Source organism: Oratosquilla oratoria, chromosome 28 (genome assembly GCF_046742065.1).
Source record: "Oratosquilla oratoria isolate Oo_2021 chromosome 28, ASM4674206v1, whole genome shotgun sequence".
Taxonomy (NCBI): domain Eukaryota; kingdom Metazoa; phylum Arthropoda; class Malacostraca; order Stomatopoda; family Squillidae; genus Oratosquilla; species Oratosquilla oratoria.
In genome coordinates, this window is record NC_134804.1 from 27,112,736 (window position 1) to 27,132,889 (window position 20,154).

The 20,154-nt window shown below is 37.2% G+C and overlaps 1 protein-coding gene across 8 annotated transcripts in view; it reads left to right on the forward strand.

Moving 5' to 3' along the window:
- LOC143040267 (alpha-N-acetylgalactosaminidase) overlaps positions 1-16,197 on the forward strand; it is a 145,342-nt gene extending 129,145 nt beyond the window's left edge. For 7 of the 8 annotated variants that reach the window (XM_076211044.1, XM_076211045.1, XM_076211048.1 and 4 more), the window contains 4 exons: positions 11,688-11,849; positions 12,948-13,145; positions 14,520-14,627; positions 14,993-16,197. In XM_076211044.1, coding sequence (XP_076067159.1) covers positions 11,688-11,849; positions 12,948-13,145; positions 14,520-14,627; positions 14,993-15,241 — 717 coding nt within the window. In that variant the 3' untranslated portion in view covers positions 15,242-16,197. Of the gene's footprint in view, positions 1-3,557; positions 3,653-11,687; positions 11,850-12,947; positions 13,146-14,519; positions 14,628-14,992 lie in introns of all 8 variants that reach the window. The other variant, XM_076211049.1, reaches the window with a different exon arrangement.
- Positions 16,198-20,154: the final 3,957 nt, after the last annotated feature.

Genomic DNA, 20,154 nt, shown 5'->3' on the forward strand with positions numbered 1-20,154 from the left:
AACACCCAGAAGGAGGGGAAAAAAATCAAAAAGGCAGATGAACTCTTGAGTCAATGTTCATCCAGCCCCAATATGGATCACAAACCCACGGGTTTGCTGTGCATGGCATCTCTGCAAGCATGGCTACTACTGAAACATATTATCTTGAAGAGAAGGAGATGTTCTATCCCAAACTTGAATCTATAATTGACCGGTGCCCACCATGAATTCTTTGGGACCAATCATAGATTTGTGGTCACAACACTCAGAATGCATATCAAATCCAGGATAATCTCAAAATATCCACCTAGGTTTTATCTATAGAAAATCAGGGATTATGCATGTACCCCAGTGTATGCAGTAGCAATCTCTAATTGGTTCAAAGTACCTGGCTCTCTTGAAGACCCTGAAGAACTGTGGGACACTTTTAAAAGTGAAACTCTGGAAACTGCTGAACTGCTGATGGTGAGCCCCTTTGCCAAGTATGATGAACTGTTGCACCTGGGTCTTCAAGCAGATAGCTTCCCCTCAGTTGTGTTCAGGTGCCAGTTTCTGATCCATTGATAGATGAATATCTGTCCTCTCTGACAGAGGTCAGAGGCTGTGAATAAGTTGAAGGGTGGTAAGGCAGCTGGCATCTGCAACATCAGTGCAGAGTCACTGAAAGTTGGAGGTGAGGCCATGATCCGGGGGTTCCATACAGTACCATTCCCTCAAACTGGAAAACGGGTCTGGTCATCCCTACCAAAAAGGGGAAAGGGGGCCAGCAGGATTCCAACAACTACTATGACATTACACTGCTCATTGTGCCATTTAAGGTGCTTGCCCATCTATTGCTGACATGGGTTCATTCACATCCACTAAAGTTTTAGAGGACTGAAAAGTCTTGAGTTTGCATCAGGTAAATCAACAACTGATCGGATCCTAGTGCTTCATATTCTTGTGGAACAGTAACATGACTTTCATTAGGGGTTTCTTTCAGCTATGTTGATCTCAAGAAGGCATTTGACTTGGTGTATCATGGAGTGCTCATGGATCATCTGCATATCTGTAGAAGTATACAGATGCAAGAAATACTGACTTGATATTTGGCTTATATATGTATATATATACAGTACTACCTCTCATTAATGGACATTAATTAGCTGTGTTTGCGGTGTTCTCACTGTGTTTTCAGTGTTTTTGGTGCTGTTGTTTAGTGCTGTGCAATCACTATGCTACCCAAAAACCACTCCAAATCAAGGGATTATTCACATCAACAGACACCATTACCCCCCTTTTAGTCTGTTAATGAGAGGTAGTACTGTGTATATATATATATATATATATATATATATATATATATATATATATATATATATATATATATATATATATATATATATATATATATATATATATATATATATATCAGGATTGGGTCCAAGTACTTGTACTTGGTGTTTGAAAATGCAGTGGTACTTGTACTAAGACCCAAAGTACCTAGAAAAATACCAATTACAGTGAGACCTCTCATTAATGGACATTAATTAGCTGTGTTTACGGTGTTTTCTCTGTGGTTTTGGTGCTGTTGTTTAGTGTGTGCAATCACTATCCCACCCAAAAACCACTCTAAAACACCGAAAACACAGCGAAAACACCAAACACAATTAACGTCCGTTAATGAGAGGTCTCACTGTACATTCAAGTACATTGTATATAATAAAAAGTTGTATACTGTATACAGAGTCTATTGAACTTTGTGATGATACTATACCATTTATCTGTTATTTTAAGTTATAAAACTACTGGATATATTATCAATATAGAACAAGGGATGATTTAATACCCTGATACTTCCCATTATATTCTGCATCAAATTTAGTTTTATTACTGATACGAGAAATATTTGGATAGTCTTTTGCATTTACAGCATAGGTAATATTACTTTTTCAAGTTATGCATAAAGTATATGTTCTTGTTTTGCTATTCTGTGCTGTGATAAAAGCAGTGGTGTGCTAAAATAAAGGTAAATTTTCCATTGTTCTAATCATATCTCACTCTAACGGTATACTCATCAATGTGTATATATGAAACTATTTACTTGCACTTATTACAATGCCATGTACTTTGACTTAACTTAAGTACATAGCAAAATACTCTGGGAGTCCGGGTTTGAATCCTGCCCAGGGTTTAAAGAATTTCAATATCGCTTCGCTGCGAGTCGTTACTCCAATTCTCATGGGCTGGGAGTTTGGGGTATGTGTATGTGCAAGGTCACAGCATTACTCATAGATTAGTCTATGATCTTTGAGCAGTCTTCCAGGAGGGAAATAGCTGTTGATCACGAGTCCATCACGTGATCTAAGACCATGGTGAATCACACACTTACACATATATATATATATATATATATATATATATATATATATATATATATATATATATACTCAGTGTGTTTCTAATTTGAATAATAAAACAAATTACTTGCTCTCACTCTTTCCTCCTTCATTTTTTTTTCTCTTGACCTTTACATATTTTCTCTTTATTTAAGACAGTGTAGTTCAGCTGAAGGATTAATTCTTGGACTAAAGAACTAAGAATCAGCACCTGTACATGATGGTTCAGTAGGGCAGACAAAGTGAAATATTAGCTCTCCACCAACACCTCCAAGAGACCCAGTGTCCGGACAGGCCTAGATTCTGAATCCTCTTCCATTATTTGTACCTTTTATTCACATGGTGAGGGCAGATAATCTGTAATTGCTTTAGTACACCTAAACACTGACATAAAAACAGTTGCTTACTAGAGGCAACAGCAATCCAAGGTTTATCCAAAGGAGGGCTCAAGAGCCATTGTTGAATTCCAAGGTGTTATGGGCTTCCAGACATATTGTACATTCTTCCTCTTACTGTCCTGTTACTCTTTGACTTCATCGTGACAAGAACCCAGTGACTGACAGTAATGAAATCCTCAGTCTCTGAACAAAATCATCTACTTCATTTATCAATGGTACATGTATCTTCAAAGGAACCAGTTTATTTACAGTTGTAGGTTTGCAAACTTGTGTCATTATTTGATAGTTAAAAGACAAGTCATAGCAAGGAAACTATTTAAGAAAGTACAGCTTAACCCTTTAGTTGGCAGGTGACATCCCATTGAGAATGAACCTGAATGGCATTGCTGTAGCAAGGAAATAATATTAAGATGTTTATTATGCTCTTACCTGACAGGGAGCACCACTGCAGCTTAATCAAATATTTGAGAACTTGTACAGAAAAATCAGTAAAACTGTACTGTTTGATGTGTGATTATTCTGAGGTCTTTGTGAGGTGGAAGTAACCCCCATATACGAATAAAATTCTCTGATACAAAACAAAAGTAAATGAAAAAGGGATGTGCTGCCCAGTAAAGGGTTAAAGAAGAGTGTAAGCAGCTGTTGTTGATGTGTAGACTATTTAAAACCTCAGGATATTTATTTAATCAAAATTGAAAAAAGAAACAGAAAAATCACTGTTGAATGGTGTTAGACCATATGATACCAGTATCTTCTTTGGTTGTTGTAAATATAGTACTTAAAGACTGGGTTTGTTATTCAGGCTACCCAGAGTTTGGCTATTTTCTCAACAAAACAGGACGTCCAATGGTCTACTCATGCTCATGGCCGTTTTATCAAATATTTACAAGGATGGAGGTAAGGGGCAAATGGCAGTTTGCTTTGTTTGATTAATATTTTGATTTGTGGCTTGAGAATTTCCTAGATTTTAGCACTGACAGGCTGGTGATAGTTGCTGCATATTCTATAGTTAACATGTTCAATTAACAGAGTGTGTTGTGACACTGCTCTGTAGAATCACTTTAGTCTGTCAATAAGTGCACTCAGGGAATTTGTTAACCAAAATCAGTCACCATCATAAGCAAGGAAGAGTACAGTATAGTGCTGTTGAAATTACACTCAACTTAAGATGCTTTGGTGGTGCAATCAGGAACGTAGAGGTTTCTCATCTTCTTGGTCATGGGGTTTTTGTGTCCCAAAATTTACTCCAAATCGCAGCAGTGACTATTACTTGTCTCAACAGTCAAAGCACATATGGCAAAGTTGATAGCTTCATACACAGCTACATTTCTCCAGGCATATGCTTTTCACCATTAAGTAATTTCTTTTTATGCAACAGTCATCACGAGATATCTGGAAATAAATGAAACTGTCTAACATTATGCTATATAATTTTCACGCAATTCTTTAATTCAAATGAAAAATATTGAAGGCATTAGTGGGTGGAGGGCATAATGATATTAAAATGTTTTGCAGGTCACAATAATCTTTCATTAAAACTATTAGTTATTTTAGTTTCTGTTTACTAATTTGTATATGTTTATCTTTATATAGTCATTTTGATTTTTCATTTATTTCTTCTTGTATTACAATGAAAACTTAATTTAGTGTTTATTCACTGATTAGTTGTTGGTGTTCATGCTTTTCTACATAAATGTGAAGGACTAGACTATTTTTATCTGGGGGGGGGGGAGGGCTGAACTCTCTTTGCCCAAAAATCATTGAATCCAAGCAGTTTTATATATGATGGAACCTCACTTAACAAGCATAATTTGTCCCCAAATCTTACTCATAATGTGAAACACTTGTTAAGTGATTTTTTTTTTTTTTTTCATAGGAATCAATGTAAAATACAATAATGTGTCCCATGCTTAAGAAAGAATACCCAAAAATAATTTGTAATAATATCTAAAATAGATTTTTTAAATTATTAATGCATGAGAAAGATTTTAATTCACAGAAAAGGGTTTTGAAATAAGACTTTTTTTTTTACAAAGCTTGGTAACATGCAAAAATGGCTGAAATTGGGATATTAATGGAATAAAAACTAATAATGGTAAACCCTCATTTTCTGGTTTGAATTTTATGTGTATAAAGATCTACAATGAATATTGGTTGGAATTATTGTTTTATATATATATATATATATACATATATATGCTAATAAGAACACGGGTACGTGTGTTCACTTATGCAAAGTAGACCACTTGGAAAAAGGAAACTAACGAAGCAGAGCGCTTTCGTATATTACATCTTCAGTGCAACAAGTACAAAGTAATAGAAATGCATACATAACATATACACGAAACAAAGGAACAAGGACAGTTTGGATATGGGTAGCGGCCAATTACCCCCTGGGGGGCAGAAGGTCATTGTCAATTAACTTATGATGGTGGGGCAACATCAGGTCACAGTCGCCAGGGTCACATAGTGTCGATGGGTTATAATTTACCTGATATCATCTTACTAATTTCTTGACAAATAAAATGATCAAGTTTGTATAAGCCTTTATGAAGGTTGGTATTTTGATTACTGGTGGTATGAATCAAATATGCACTGAAGATGTATGAATTCAATATGCACTGAAGATGTAATATACGAAAGCGCTCTGCTTCGTTAGTTTCCTTTTTCCAAGTGGTCTACTTTGCATACATATATATGTACCAAGAGCTTTTTCCCCATAATAAGGGCGGTAGCCAAGTCCAAAGCACATACTCCCACCCATTCCACTCCCATCCACCACCCTTTACCCCCTCTCACCTTAGCTCCTCATGGATGGTGGTTAATCCCTGTATCCCACCCACTGCCCTAGGTCAAAAGCAATGTAGCAAGACACAGAACATCCACAGCAAGGCTGAAAGACTTAACCGGCAATCCCCCTCTCCATCCCTTCATGTAGAGAAAGAGAAGATGGGGAGAAATCCCTTTGGACTGCATCAAAATATTCACACATAAGCATCTGGTATCCCCCCATCCCACACCCCTTATTTGCATAACAGTATCATCTATACACAGTCATTCTCCACTTACCCCTATCTCATGCCCTCTCCCTTCCTTCCTCAATAGACATTCCCCTCTTTCTCAATGCCCCCTTCACCTCATTCATCCATCTAATCTTAGTCATCCCCTCAAGTTCACTCCCACCACCTCTACCTTCCACACCTCTTTTACTAATCTTTCATCAGTCATCCTTTCAATGTGTCCAAACCATCCCAATACTCTTTCATCAGCCCTATCTACCACCAACAGCCACCACATTGGTTCATAAGTCACTCATAAGTCACTCATAAGTGTTGTTGCCTGGGTATGACTAGGGTGAGGCAATGTATGGTGTGGTGTTCATTGTCTTGTGTGTGATGGTTACATGTGGGGCAGTTTGTTTCTGTGGCCAGGCCTGTTCTTTACTAGTATTGTCTTAGTGCTGGATGGTGACCTGAATGCAAATTTGTTTGCAAACTATACAAAATACAGTGTTGAAAATAAAAGCCATATGCACTGTGACCACCCCAACAGAATAACAACACACACAAACCAAAATACTCCCTATAGAACTTTACATGATGTGAGAATGGAGCCTTTATAAGTATGATGTTTCACTTGTTACAACTGTATCAAGTGAAATGTTATACTAATAAAAGCTCCATCCTCATGTGATCTTTATTTCAATGGACTTGTCAACAACTGCCACTTTCATACAATATTACATAAACATGACAGGTGCACAGTTCTATGCAAGAGCATTCAACCCAACTCACCCATCGCATTACATCACACAAGCAGTGCTAACTGAACTCGACAGAAATACTACACTAGCGGCATACTACTCAAACATTTAAAATAGTTCACTTCCTGGTTTGATAAATGGAAACAAAGACATGAAGCCCCATAAGAACTCCAGCCTTGTATACAATAGGTAAATACAAGGAGTCCTTAGTTTGCAATGGTCTCAACTTCTGTTGTTTAGTGGTTATAACACATTCCCTTTTGCTTAGTTATTTATTTTTTCCCAAGTGTAAAGCAGACTTTACTGATGGCAGTACATTGAAAAAAAAAAAAAAAAAATTAAAGTAATCACCATGGAAGTTAGATTAGACACAGTGAAACGAGTGTAAAAGGGAGAAAAGCTGACAAACATTGGCCGAGTGCTACAATTTTTTTTTAGCGTATGTCCTCCATATGTCTTTTACAGGTACAACAGTTTGTTTTCATGTTGTAGAATATGACTTTACAGTACTATAGTATTAGCATAGGTGAGTGACATTGGTTGGTTCCAATACATGCCAAAAATTGGTTTATGACGTGGAGTAGGAACAAAACTTCATCATAACTTTAGGATCCCCTGTACGTCCATACAAAAACACAGGCTTATCAGTAGTAAATTTTAGGAAAATAGATTATATAAATATAAAAGTGAGACAAGTACTCAATTTTTGGGGGGATCCATGGATATGAGAAAAACTTGATTAAATGAGATCTCAAACTGGATACTTAAAGAATGTAGATGAAATGGGATCTTAAACTGGATACTTAAAGAATGTAGGTAACACCTGGCAGACAAAAGTGTTGCTGTATGTTCATTAAAAGAAAGAATTGAGCTGCATAATTGGAAAAAATGTGGTACCAATTCACAAAGTTGGAAGTAAGGAGATACTACTAAATTTTAGGCTGGTTTCATTAACCAGCACAATAGTGACAGGAAGCATAAGTGACTTGAAGATTCTAATCTTAGTCCTGCATAAATAATGACAATGTCATACACTCTGGTTGAGCAAGTCCATAATACCACAGCAACGATGTGGTCACCAAGTACAAAAAAATGTATTAAAAAAAATTGAAAGAATACAAAGAGCAATTACAAAATTGGCACCAACACTCTCAAAACTATCATATGAAGAGAGACTAGCAAAACTTGAACTACAGACACTAGAGCAAAGAAGAGAGAGAGGAGATTTGATAGCTATTTACAGAATCATGAAAGGCATAGAAATTATTGATAGAATCTGATAAAATGGGATGATAGAAATACAAGAGGACACGGAAAGAAAATCAAGAAAGACAGCTATAGAAGAGATGTGAAAAAGAACAGCTTTCCTCAGAGTAATAGACAGTTGGAACAAGTTAGATGAGAAAGTGGTGTGTGCAAAAACAATACATAAATTTAAAAATAGTTTAGATAAAATGAGATATGAAGACGGGACACCACGAGCATAGCTCCCCTTCCCATAAAATACAACTAGGTAAATACAAGCAATATTAATCCTTAGAAATACTTTTTTACATGACCCACCACTGTTATGCACTATACTACCCAGGTATATAAAAGTTTCCAAGACCTCAATGTTCTCACCACACGCATGAGCAGACTGAACTGCACCATCCAGTAAGCCCCCAAACGCCTGGACCTTGATCTAGTCTAGAAGACCTGAAGTCCAACTGGTCTCATCTCCCTGTGCAGTGATTCATTGGCTACAACCAAGAGCTCCAACAAATCTGCATGAAAGAGAGCATCATCAGCAAACACAAGGTCATTGACTTTGGTGTTGCTAATGAATGTTCTGCAGCAACATTGATTGACAACTTTGTCAAATACCCAGTCCTTGCAGGTGTTTAAAAGCATTGGGATGAGGACACACCTGTTCCTCACTCCTGATTTAACAGGAAAAAAGCTAAACATGCCTCCTCCATATTTTACAGCACTAAGTCCCGGAGTATAGGCCAGAGATCAAGTCTAATCATTGCAGGAATAAAAGTATTTCCCTCAGCCCGTGTTCCCTTCACCTCCTATCCACATTCGTCACAATGTATACACAAATAAAATAATAGATAAAAAACTATAATAATGTAAATAACAAATAAAATACATAAATAAATGCATAGGTATAGTTAAATAATAAACAGGTAAATAGTAAATAATAATAAATTGACATATAACTAATAATAAATGAAAATCAGACAGACAAATGATAACAAAACAAAAACAAATAATATAAGATAAATTGTAACCCATGGATCATGGCCTCACCTCCAGCTTTCAGCAGTTCTGCACTGATATTGCAGATGCCAGCTGCCTTTTCCCTCTGTGACTTCTTTTTGGTGCTGATTGAGGTGCTGAAGCTCTTCCATTGAGAGCTCAGCCCTGTGATCATCCACTAACTAGTTGACATCCTCTTTGCTGACTTCCAAACCCATGGACTTGTCCAGATATACAGTGTCAGGAACAATAGGTAGTTCCACAGAGCCTTCAAAGTCCCTTGCAGCAACACATTCAGGCCAGAGCTTTTTCCAGGCAGAGTTTATTGTCCTCAAAGACACTTCTCTGCATGCTTTCTTGATGATTCTTAGGCAGTGAAGGATATTGTAGTGATCCTTCCAGAACTGTCTGAAGATCAGTTCAAAACATCCAAGAAACATAGTCTTGGTGATCACCTGCTGGTCCATGGGCAGGATAAGAAGAGTGGTATTGGGGGGCAAATGTTTTATCTTGATGAAGCTATATTCACCAACCAATTCATCTTCTAAGGCAGGAGGATATGCAGGACAAGGAGAGCCTTCATTGGGAGAATTTTTTCATGCAGATAAGATAAGATAAAGGAGCAAATTCCTCATGTATCCATTCAGTGAAGAACTGCCTGGTAACCCATGCTTACGCATTCAATCTCCATATAACATTACTTTTGTTCTTAATGATGTTCTTCTTAAAGATTCATGGATTCTCTGAATGATACATGAGGATATGTTGGATCTTGTAGTTCCCACTAGTATTACCACACAGCAAGAGAGTAAGGTGGTCTTTCATCAACTTATGGCTGAAACAGAGTTTTCTTCTTTAAAATGTATGTTTGCCTGGGCATCTTTTTCCTAAAGAGGGCTGTTTCATCACAATTGAACATTTAGTTTGGAACAGACCCCTCACTCTTCACAAATGCCTTAAATTGTTTACAAACTTTTCTGCTGCTTCTGAATTAGAGATAGCAGCCTCTCTGTAGAGAACAATACAATGGATCCCAATCCTTTTCTTAAAGTTCTCGAAACACCCCCTGCTGGCTATAAACTCCTCCTTTTGAGCACTAGTAACAAGCATGCCTTTTCACTTTCCCACAAATTATTGTCTTAGAAATCACATCACCAGCCAGCTGTTTTTCATTGATCCAAAATAAGAGAAGTTTTTCTATCTCTATACTTTTCAGTAAGATTAAAATATTCTCATATAAGACGATGTATCTAGTCCTAGTCCTACTCATCATCATTCAAGGTAGATCCATCCTCAGACTTCCGTTAGTTTGTCTTCCGCAGTGGGTCATGTTAATTACTGTTCAGTACCATCCAGAGCTGTCCGATACCATCAGGACATCGTCCAGACACCATATGTTACTGTCTAAATAGGGTCATACTGAAGATCGACAAAGACTGACAAGTAACATATCTGGACCAAGTAACTCAAAATGACTGACAAGCAGCATATAGGTTAACATAATGCTTATTTTTGTGATGAAAATTATTTCTGCTACATCATATATGTAGAAATAAGTAAGGAAATAAGTTTTTCTCTGCCAACAAGCCCTGTCCTGAACCGCCGACACTTACCAGTTGACTGACTAGTATATTTTGACCAACAAGTAACTCAAAATGACCAACAAGCATTATATATAATTTTCACCACAAAAACAAGAATATTGCTAATTTATATGCTGCTAACCACTCATTTTGAGTTACTTGTCGGTCCAAATATGTTACTTGTTGGTCCTTGTCAGTCAACTGGTAAGCATTGGCAGTTTGGGACAAGGCTTGTTGGCAGAGAAAAAATTATTTCTTCACTTATTTCTACATATATGACGTAGCAGAAATAATTTTCACCACAAAAACATTATATTAATTCATATGCTGCTTGTTGGTCCAAATATGTTACTTGTTGGTCTTTAGTATAATCCTATCTAGATGGTAACATAAGGTATCTGGATGATGTCCTGACAGCTCTGGATGATATCCTGATGGCTCTGGGCTATGTCTAGACGGCTGTGGACTGTATCTGGATGGTTTTGGGTGGCACCAGATGGCATCCAGACAGCACTGGACAATAATAGATGGTAATTAGCATGACCATCCACAACAAACAAAAAACAAACATGGGGTCTTGAAGAATATATTCAGCTACAAGTTGTCAGTAGTGTATCACATCTTGAAGCATGATATTGATGTGGCTCAGTACTTTAAGATTTACAGATATGATAAAGTATAGCACAAATTATTTATGCCAATATTAACTAAAAACATTTAATATCATCGGAGTTGACAGTAGTTGTCGGTAATTATTACGACCCTTTATATATGTTACATTCAACAAATGTACCCTATGGACAAATGGCTTTAATTGAGCAATAGTTCCCCCTTTAGTCCATAGTTTCTGGGTTCATCTGTGTACATATTCATTTTGGTTTATATATATGTATATATATATATATATATATATATATATATATATATATATATATATATATATATATATATATATATGAGAAAATCCCTCCTTGTCATGTGATGATGGATTAATAAGAAAAAAAAGAATTATACACAAGTTTGAATAGATGAGATGGGTAACCTTGTATCCTCACAGCAGCTTTTTTTCAGCACAAGTCTCACTTGTGGATATAAATCACAAATGCATGAAAAATTGAGGGGGGAAACAGATTTTTTTTTTATTTTATTTTTTTATTTTTTTTTTTTCTTCTAATGAAACTGGGAATAACAATAATTACAAAATATAAGTTAATCTAGAATTTTGATATGTTAAGAAACTTCCCATGAAAATTGAAACAGATCATATGAAATGGGCATAATAGAAAAATTCCCTTAAAATCTAAATGATATGAGAATTTGTTTTCCTGTTGTCTTTCAGCCCAACTATACAGCAATCATCCAGACCTGCAACCTTTGGCGTAATTTTGATGACATCCAAGATTCTTGGGACTCTGTGCAGCGCATCATTGATTACTATGGTGATAATCAAGATACCATAGTGCCAAATGCAGGGCCTGGTCATTGGAATGACCCAGATATGGTGAGTAGATTTAGAGTGACTTTAATTTAAAAAGATAAATTACCACACTAACAGACCTCCACATTGCTTGACTGTTACTTTTGAACTTCATTTGTCATAAGAAAATGTTAATATACATAACACTAAACTATATAAAAGTGAAACTTTCCATGTTTAATTTTTAGAACAGATAGTTTATAATAATCTTTAAATGTTATTCTTTGGACCGTTGTGGATATCTCAAAGTGGTGGCCCCACAATTAAGAAAGACCACATGTTTTAATGATGTGAAGAAATACAGTTTTCCATATAGGTGCATAAATACATGGGGATACAGCCAAAGTTCAAGCAATACATGAGTTTAAATCTAAATATGATAATTGGAAATCAAGGATATAGATTAAATTGGAACTGTACATGAATTTGAGGCTAGGAATGATAAAAATATACCTGTATATATAAAATAGGAGATAGGTGTGGAAGGTAGAGGTGGACGAAGTGAACATGAGGGGATGAGTGAGGATGAACTGGATGGATGGAGTGAAAGGGGCTTTGAGCAAGAGGCTAATGTCTCTTGAGCAAGGAAGTGAGTGGAGAATGGCTGTGTATAGATGATACTGTGACGCAAGGAAGGGAGGTGGTGGGGGATGGGGGTTTTAGGAAGTTGTTATGTCTGAATGATATTTTGATGCATTTGTTATTTTTGGTATGAGGGGACAGAGAGGGGGTGTCACTGATTAAGTGAAACGGCCTTGCTATGGATGCACTGTGTCTGGCTATATTGCTTCTGACCTAGGGCAGTGGGTGAGATGCAGGGATGACTCTTCATCCACAAGGAGCTTAGAAAAGAAAGAGGAAAGGGTAGTGGATGGGAGTAAAATGGGTGGGAGGGGGAGGAAAGGGTGGTGGATGGGAGTGGGTACTTGCCTTTTGACTTGGCTACCTCCTTTATAGAGGGAGCCCTTGGTACACAAAGAGATAGATTTTATAAACATTATTAACATAAAGCTAAAACTTAATTCACTTTCATATTTAGCTTCCACCAAATCTGTAATTTCACTTTAGAATAACAAATATGAGAAATGGACATCAGTTTTCATTAATTCTTTCTATCCGCAGCTTATTATTGGCAACTTTGGGCTAAGCTATGAGCAGAGCAAATCACAGATGGCTATGTGGGCCATCTTTGCAGCTCCCTTGTTGATGTCAGTGGATCTGCGCACAATACGCCCTGAGTACAAAGCTATCCTCAAGAATAAGGCTGTTATTGATGTCAACCAGGATCCCCTTGGCATTCAGGGCAAGAGAATCTATAAGGTATGAGTTAACTGGAAGCAGAAGTGGGATGAAAATTATTGTTATTTCTTGCACTAAGAATATTTCCGTACTGAACACACACACACTCAGAAGAAAAACAAGAGAACACAAAAAGAAACTCAAAAAGGATAGTTATAGAAGAGATCCACGATGATTTTTACTTGGCACCCCATACTTCCCAACAACTCTATTTATTGGTTCATCTCCTACACACTCATTTAAATCTGTCCAAAAAGCCTCACTTTCCTCCACACACTTCTCACTACCAGCCTATATGTGCTTATAAAGACCCATACCTCCCTTTCCAGTTTCACCTTCATCCACATTAACCTTGAAGAAACCTCCCTCCATTCCACCACACACTTACCTACCTCCTCACTTACTAATAGAGCCAACCCTTCCCTTCCTCATCTTCCCCTCAGTCCTGACACCCTCCCCACTACACTCCCAAACTCAAAATCACCTCTCTCTTTTAATTTAGTTTCACTTAATGCCAACACATTCATCTTCCTTCTCACAAACATTCTGCCTATCTCTTCCCTTTTACCCTCACCTGTACCACACCCATCCATATTAAAAGACCCAAACCTTAGGGTTCTGGTTGGAAAATTCCTCCCAGACCCTCTTATGCCTTCATTTCTGACAGGAATGTACCCATAGGACTACAAAGAGCAGAATACCTAGTCCCACACTCTGTCCTGTTTTAGCTGTCTTTACAACCCGAGTAAACTAGGTGGCTGTTGTCTTTCTTCCCCATACCACAGGGGAAAGGTGGTAAATGGAAATTTATACTCAAAGAAATGGTACACGATAGTATTAAGAGGTGGTGTGACAGCATAACAAAGAGTCGCAGTACAATAAAGTAGCATAATTTCTCCATGATTAGAGATTTCCTCTAACATAGACAATATGTTGTGACACTAAAGTATTGATATCATGCCACTGCACAGTTTATACTACACAATAACATACAGCCAAATACTGGGCCTAATATTTTCCTTAGTACACTGTTCTCAAACACAAAAAGACTTTCTATCTTTTTAGTCAGGCTCCAGGCTTTGCATCCATCCCAATCTGTGCCACCTATTGTTTCAGTCTATCCTCTGACTCGGCTACAAGCACACAGTTATCTGCAAGTAACACATGGCTCACCTCCTACTTCACTCCGCTCTTTGATATTCACAGATATTAGTTAGTCTAATACTTCAGACAAGTGGAGCGTTCTTAAGAATAGATGGTAGACTAGAATTGGGCATGTTCCAGAGAGTGAGAGAGAAATAAATAAATAAAATAGAATAAAATAACAATAATGATAACAATCTTTAAGAATCTTTTAATGAAAATAAAATAATTTTTATGCTCTTTGTTTTACAGGACAAGGGTATTGAAATCTGGGCTCGCCCTATTAGTCCAGTTGTAAATAACTATTACTCATATGCCATTGCTTTCCTGAATCGCAGAACTGATGGCACACCATCTGAAGTAAGTTTTGAAGCACATAGTAGCTTGTAGATACTGTATTTATAGCAGTGAAATAAAACATGGAAATTGTACAAATAGAATGGAATGTAGATAACTGTTTTCACTTACTCAAATTAATATCATCTTGTATGAGTTGAAATAAAATAGAATATCAGCATGTTCAAGGGGCTAATATGGTTGGGATCTGATATGTTTGTATGAAGATGGATGAAATTATTTAGTTGTCACCCTTGGAGCTTGCCAGGGATCATCCCTATGGCTGTGAAGAGGAGACAAAAGCATGTATGACAGTATGTAGTTGTAGTATTTGCCCCATATCATTTGACTGATAACTAAATTTAACTTTTCTTCCTTGTTGAACCTAGGTATCAGTTACACTGAAGGAGCTTGGCCTAACAAATCCAACAGGTTACAGTATCACAGATCTATTTGACAACCGAGCGTATGGAGTGATTCTACCTGATAAACGTTTCAAAGTGGATGTCAACCCTACAGGAGTTGTTCTTGTCCGTTGCAATGTCTTCAGCAGCCTCAATCAAATACCCAATCAATTTGTTCGTGATAACTCTATCAATAATAATTTACTACCAAACCACTTTAACCAGTTTGGCTAGAAATTAAGGGATGTATCTCATCTCTTATTGTGTAGATGTAGTTCAGGTTTCATGCAGGTTGCCATACATACAACTGCAGTTGTTTAGTTTGTTTCCTTGTTCAGAAGTTTTCATTATCACCTACTCCTAAAGTACAATGGTATGCTTCATAGATTCTGTTCTGGGTCATAGCAGATGATTTTGTGCTACTGTCCAAGATGAACAGCCTGATTGGGAATCGTTATTCATGGAGACCCATTTGAAGCTCTGAATTCACCTTTCACCTTGAAATAGCCTTGTGTCAGCCAGAACAAAACTAATAAAGTATGCCACCAAACCGATAGGATTAAAATTATCATACTTTCTATCCATTATTTCAACATCTTTTCCATTATCTCATTGTAAGATGTGAATATTGATGTAGGCTACATGTAAAGCAATAGTATATATGCATTTAATTTTAAATAAATTCTTTATAAATTTGTCTATGATGGAGTTAATTATTTGACAATTTGAGCATTGTTTGATAATTTGGTTAGATATTATTGAGGAGGGTTGTCCATGAGTGAAGATTTTCTCCACAAGTGAAACTTGTTGAAGTCCCGTGTTTTCACTTTATACAGTAATTTTTGTTAATTGTAAAAGAATTTATATTATAGATTTTTTCTGGAACTTTTCATAAATGTATATATCTAATAAGTATTTTACACGAGTGTGAGTGGAGAGTATTAGTACTTTAGCATAAGAATAACATTGGTTGTTTACTGTTAGATACAGAAGATATCATGTCATTTCTTACCCCATTCCCTCAGTATCTTGTCTTTCAAGTTTATAAAATTCTATTGCTATTCACAAATAGCTATGGATATAAGTTGTTTGATTTTTATACATATAATCATGGTTTATAAAATACCATATCCAGCTCCTCATGTTGTTCCCATGCTAGGATTCATAGTGAATAAACTTTTTCATTGGCATATACTCATGTTAGATATCCCAGCTAGACTTGATGAGTGATATTTTATTGCATTCCACATTTTTTAATAATAATAAAGAAAAATAAAAAACTTGCATGTCATATATTTCTTATCCTCATGTGCATGAGAAGTCTTTTTGTACTTCATGGTTTAAATTTGGTTACACATCATGAACTCCCCCTTTCAGAGAGGGATAGGACAGTGCCTCCTTACAGAGGACTTTTTGAAGGAGGGAATTGATGTAGTGTGCCTTTTCTACAAGCTCACTTTCTGCCAGTCAGGGCTTGACCTGCCTCCACTCCTGACCTCTGCCACAAGTAGCAATTATCTAAACTGCTTAACTAGTGAATATCCCAGATACTGTACCTAACTCCACAAGTATGGGAGCATATTTTGATCTATTCTATATGCACAAGCTGCAATCCCCTTAGTCAAGCGCTCACCAAAAACTTCACTTACATTACACACTACCCTTCCCATTTTATCATCTTGAGAATGAAGCACTGCTATGACTACTGCCATATTTTGTGGATCACAGTGCAGTAGGCATAGTTCATCTGCTGTAGGACCTGGCAACTGAGGGTGTTTCTCCACATGGCTTCATCACACAACCCCCTCTACTGCATCCACTCCTACAACAGCACTGAGCCCAAACTATGATCATTTCACATCACATACACCATCTAATGTAATACATCAACATTCCTATAGCTTAGGAATACTATATCACTATATACATCAACTCTACTACCTGAACAAACACCATAAACATATGTCAGTGTAATATTGTCCATAAGGATAGAAATGTTGCTGAATTGTCTATGACAACACAATACCATAAAGCACCATTGAGTAGAGGCAGTAAACATTTCTTGGGTAACATCATCCATTCATTATCTCTTTCTACACACCTCTATATCTTGTACTCTTCTTTTCCATGCTGAACAGTCAAAATACATACATCCAAAGCTCTTTTCACCCTACACCTTCCTATTGCATTCTACATCTTTCTCTTAGTCTTACTTCACTTCTTTCCACATCCTCTTCATTAATCATTCCCCATTTACTCATTCCATATGCCCAAACTGCCTCTACACTCTATAATCTACCTACCTATCAGACAGTTTTCTACCAATACCTGTTTTTACCTTACAAACACATTTCTCATTTAATAAATTCTTGAAACACCTGTTATACTTCTCACTTCATCTCCATTATATTCAGCCTGTTCCTTTCTGGTTCTCTTACATTCAAAATCTGCTCCTTGTAGCACCATAGGCACATCCACTCCTTAACACCCAGCCTTTTATATGCTTCCTTTACTCTGTAACTCATCTCCACATCCACTCCCCCATTTATCACAACATGTAACCAAACTCTCCACTTGCTCAAGCACCTCACCATTTATATTCACAGTCAACCTGCCACCATCAACATTCCATGTACATCTCATAACTTTATTCTCATGCACATTCATGTATTATCTTCTTCAATACAAGTCAAATATTTGCGCACACATTAGCTGCCTGATGTACGATGATGCATCACCATACATGCATTATAAAATATAAAGTTACAGCAGTTATACTCATTCTCTTTCACCAAGAGTGTTTGTAACCACTGAAAAAGTGATCAAACCTGTTCACAGAATAAGAGGATAATTCAGTTACAACTACAAAATAAATATAATCAGGAAGACAACACTGGCATCCCTGTATACAGTACTCACTCGCACCTCATGACGCCTACTTAGGTGTCATTGTATTCAAGGGGTCAATTTCTTTTCTCACAAATCCTTCCAAACTCAGTCAGCAACTGTTTGCCTTATAATCAGCCACATGTGCTATGTCACTGACAAATAGTTAACAGAATAAACAACTGGCCTGCTATATATGGACCTATGGCCATCTAAACTTTCTGGGTTGGTGAGGTAGGCCCACTTTGCAAGCCAAGTTCACAACCTGGGAAAAATGTTCACACTGCAGGCTCAGTTGCTCATGATTAGCATTCACAACTGGGCTCAACTTTTCTGTTGTTGGGTCCAATATACTTGTTTATACTCAGAAAAGGCACTGGGTGAGAAGATTTCTTTGAGGGAAAAGGATTGAAAATGTTGGTGAGGAAAATTTGGCAAATTGTGAGTGAAAGGGTTGAAAATGCATACAAGGAAAGCTTGGGGAAAAAATGAACACTGAACTGGACTCCAGTGATACCTTTGTGGTGAGACTGGCAACTTCCCATTACACCAATGATGTACTTGATAAAGACATCATTGTACTCAGGATATGTCTGCACAATTACATGGTTGTGGCTGTCAGCAAAATTTTGAGGAAAAGGATTCACTAAAAAAAAATATAACATATTGATACACATGTATGTTTGATAGAACCATGCAAATATTATCTACTAATCTGTTCTAGTTTTATATCTAGTTTCATCAGGAAAATTATTATGTTTACAATGGCACAGCTCAAAAACTGATTAAATTTTTCCTAAGTCAAGATTTTAAAAGCCAAGTCTGGGGTTTGACTTTTTCCCAAATCAGTGCAGTATTATTGTAATTTGCTCATTAAATGCATTGATTGGTGTTTTATTTGTTGATATAACACACACAATGTTGCAAGTTTTAAGTTTTTATTATTTATCTTGGTGATAATCCCCTTGTGGCCAGTCATGGCTTGTGCTTTTGAATGAATGCATTCAAAAGATGGGAGGAGTGAAAGGGTGGTGGATGGGAATGTAATGGGTGAGAGTGGGTTTATGCTTTTCAACTTTAGTTACCTACCAGGTAAGGGGGGGGGGGGAAGCCCCTTGGGCATAGATTATTGCATCAGGTCTTTTAAATGGAGGGGCTGGTGTACTTGCATTTTTTTTTAGTATCAAAATTAATTTTCCATTTTTGGATTTATGCAAAAATAGTGTCTAGACCTTTCTGCAATTGTCTAAAAATCCTCCATTTTTCGCTCATGATTTTTCATTTGAAAACATGTTGACATAGCGGACTCAAAGGGGGCTAAAAGGGGTGAAGGCCCCTCATTTTTTATTTATCTATTTATTTTTAGTTACCTCATTGCAGAGGTTGAGGAACCTGCCCCGTGTACACCGGTATGTCTCATAAAGCAGTAATACAGTGGTAGTTTTTTCCAGCATAAAACACTTCATTGAGAATAATTGGAAGGATATTCAACACATTATTGAGAGTAAATATTTAAAAATGTATGAAGTATTACTTTTGCCCCAAAAGTAACACTTATATAATCTTATATGTTTAGAGATTTACCCTTTGTGTTGAATATCCTTCCAATTATTTTCACTGGAGTGTTTTATTAAATGCTGAAAAAATCTGCTAGTGTATTACTGTTTTCTGAGATGTACCGGTGTACTCAAGGCAGGACCTTTACAATGAGGTAATGAAAGAACAAATTTGGAATGGGCTTCTGGCCCCTTACCCTCCCCCACCCCTTGATCCAACTTAAGGCCTGTCTACACGAGCGGGCCTGATCGGCGGGTTTGCCCGTTAACGGGCAAATTCTCGCGGGCCTGCCCGTGAATGTTGTCCACACGACCGAAGTGATGAACAGCTGGGCCTGCCCGACGATGTTGCCAGTAGCGGGTGGAGTGCTGTACGAGAACCATGGTGCCTAGCATTGTCGGTGGCTCACTAGAGTTATCCTGGGCTGCCATCGTTAAATGTTCACTGTGCTACTATGCCGTGGAATGTGGGATGAAGGCCCGCTGTGGGTTCACGATATTATCTTGCGTCTGGCAGGGTAGAAACTCCAGCTACCGGGCACCAGCTCAGTGATTTCGCTCGGCGGCCTTTCGGGCAATTTGATCGTTTGCCCGTCAAATATGCCCATTAACAGGCAAGCCCGCCGATCAGGCCCGCTCGTGTAGACAGGCCTTTAGCTAAAGTGATATTTGTTTTGATTTTGTTCCGAGAGGATGTTGAATTTT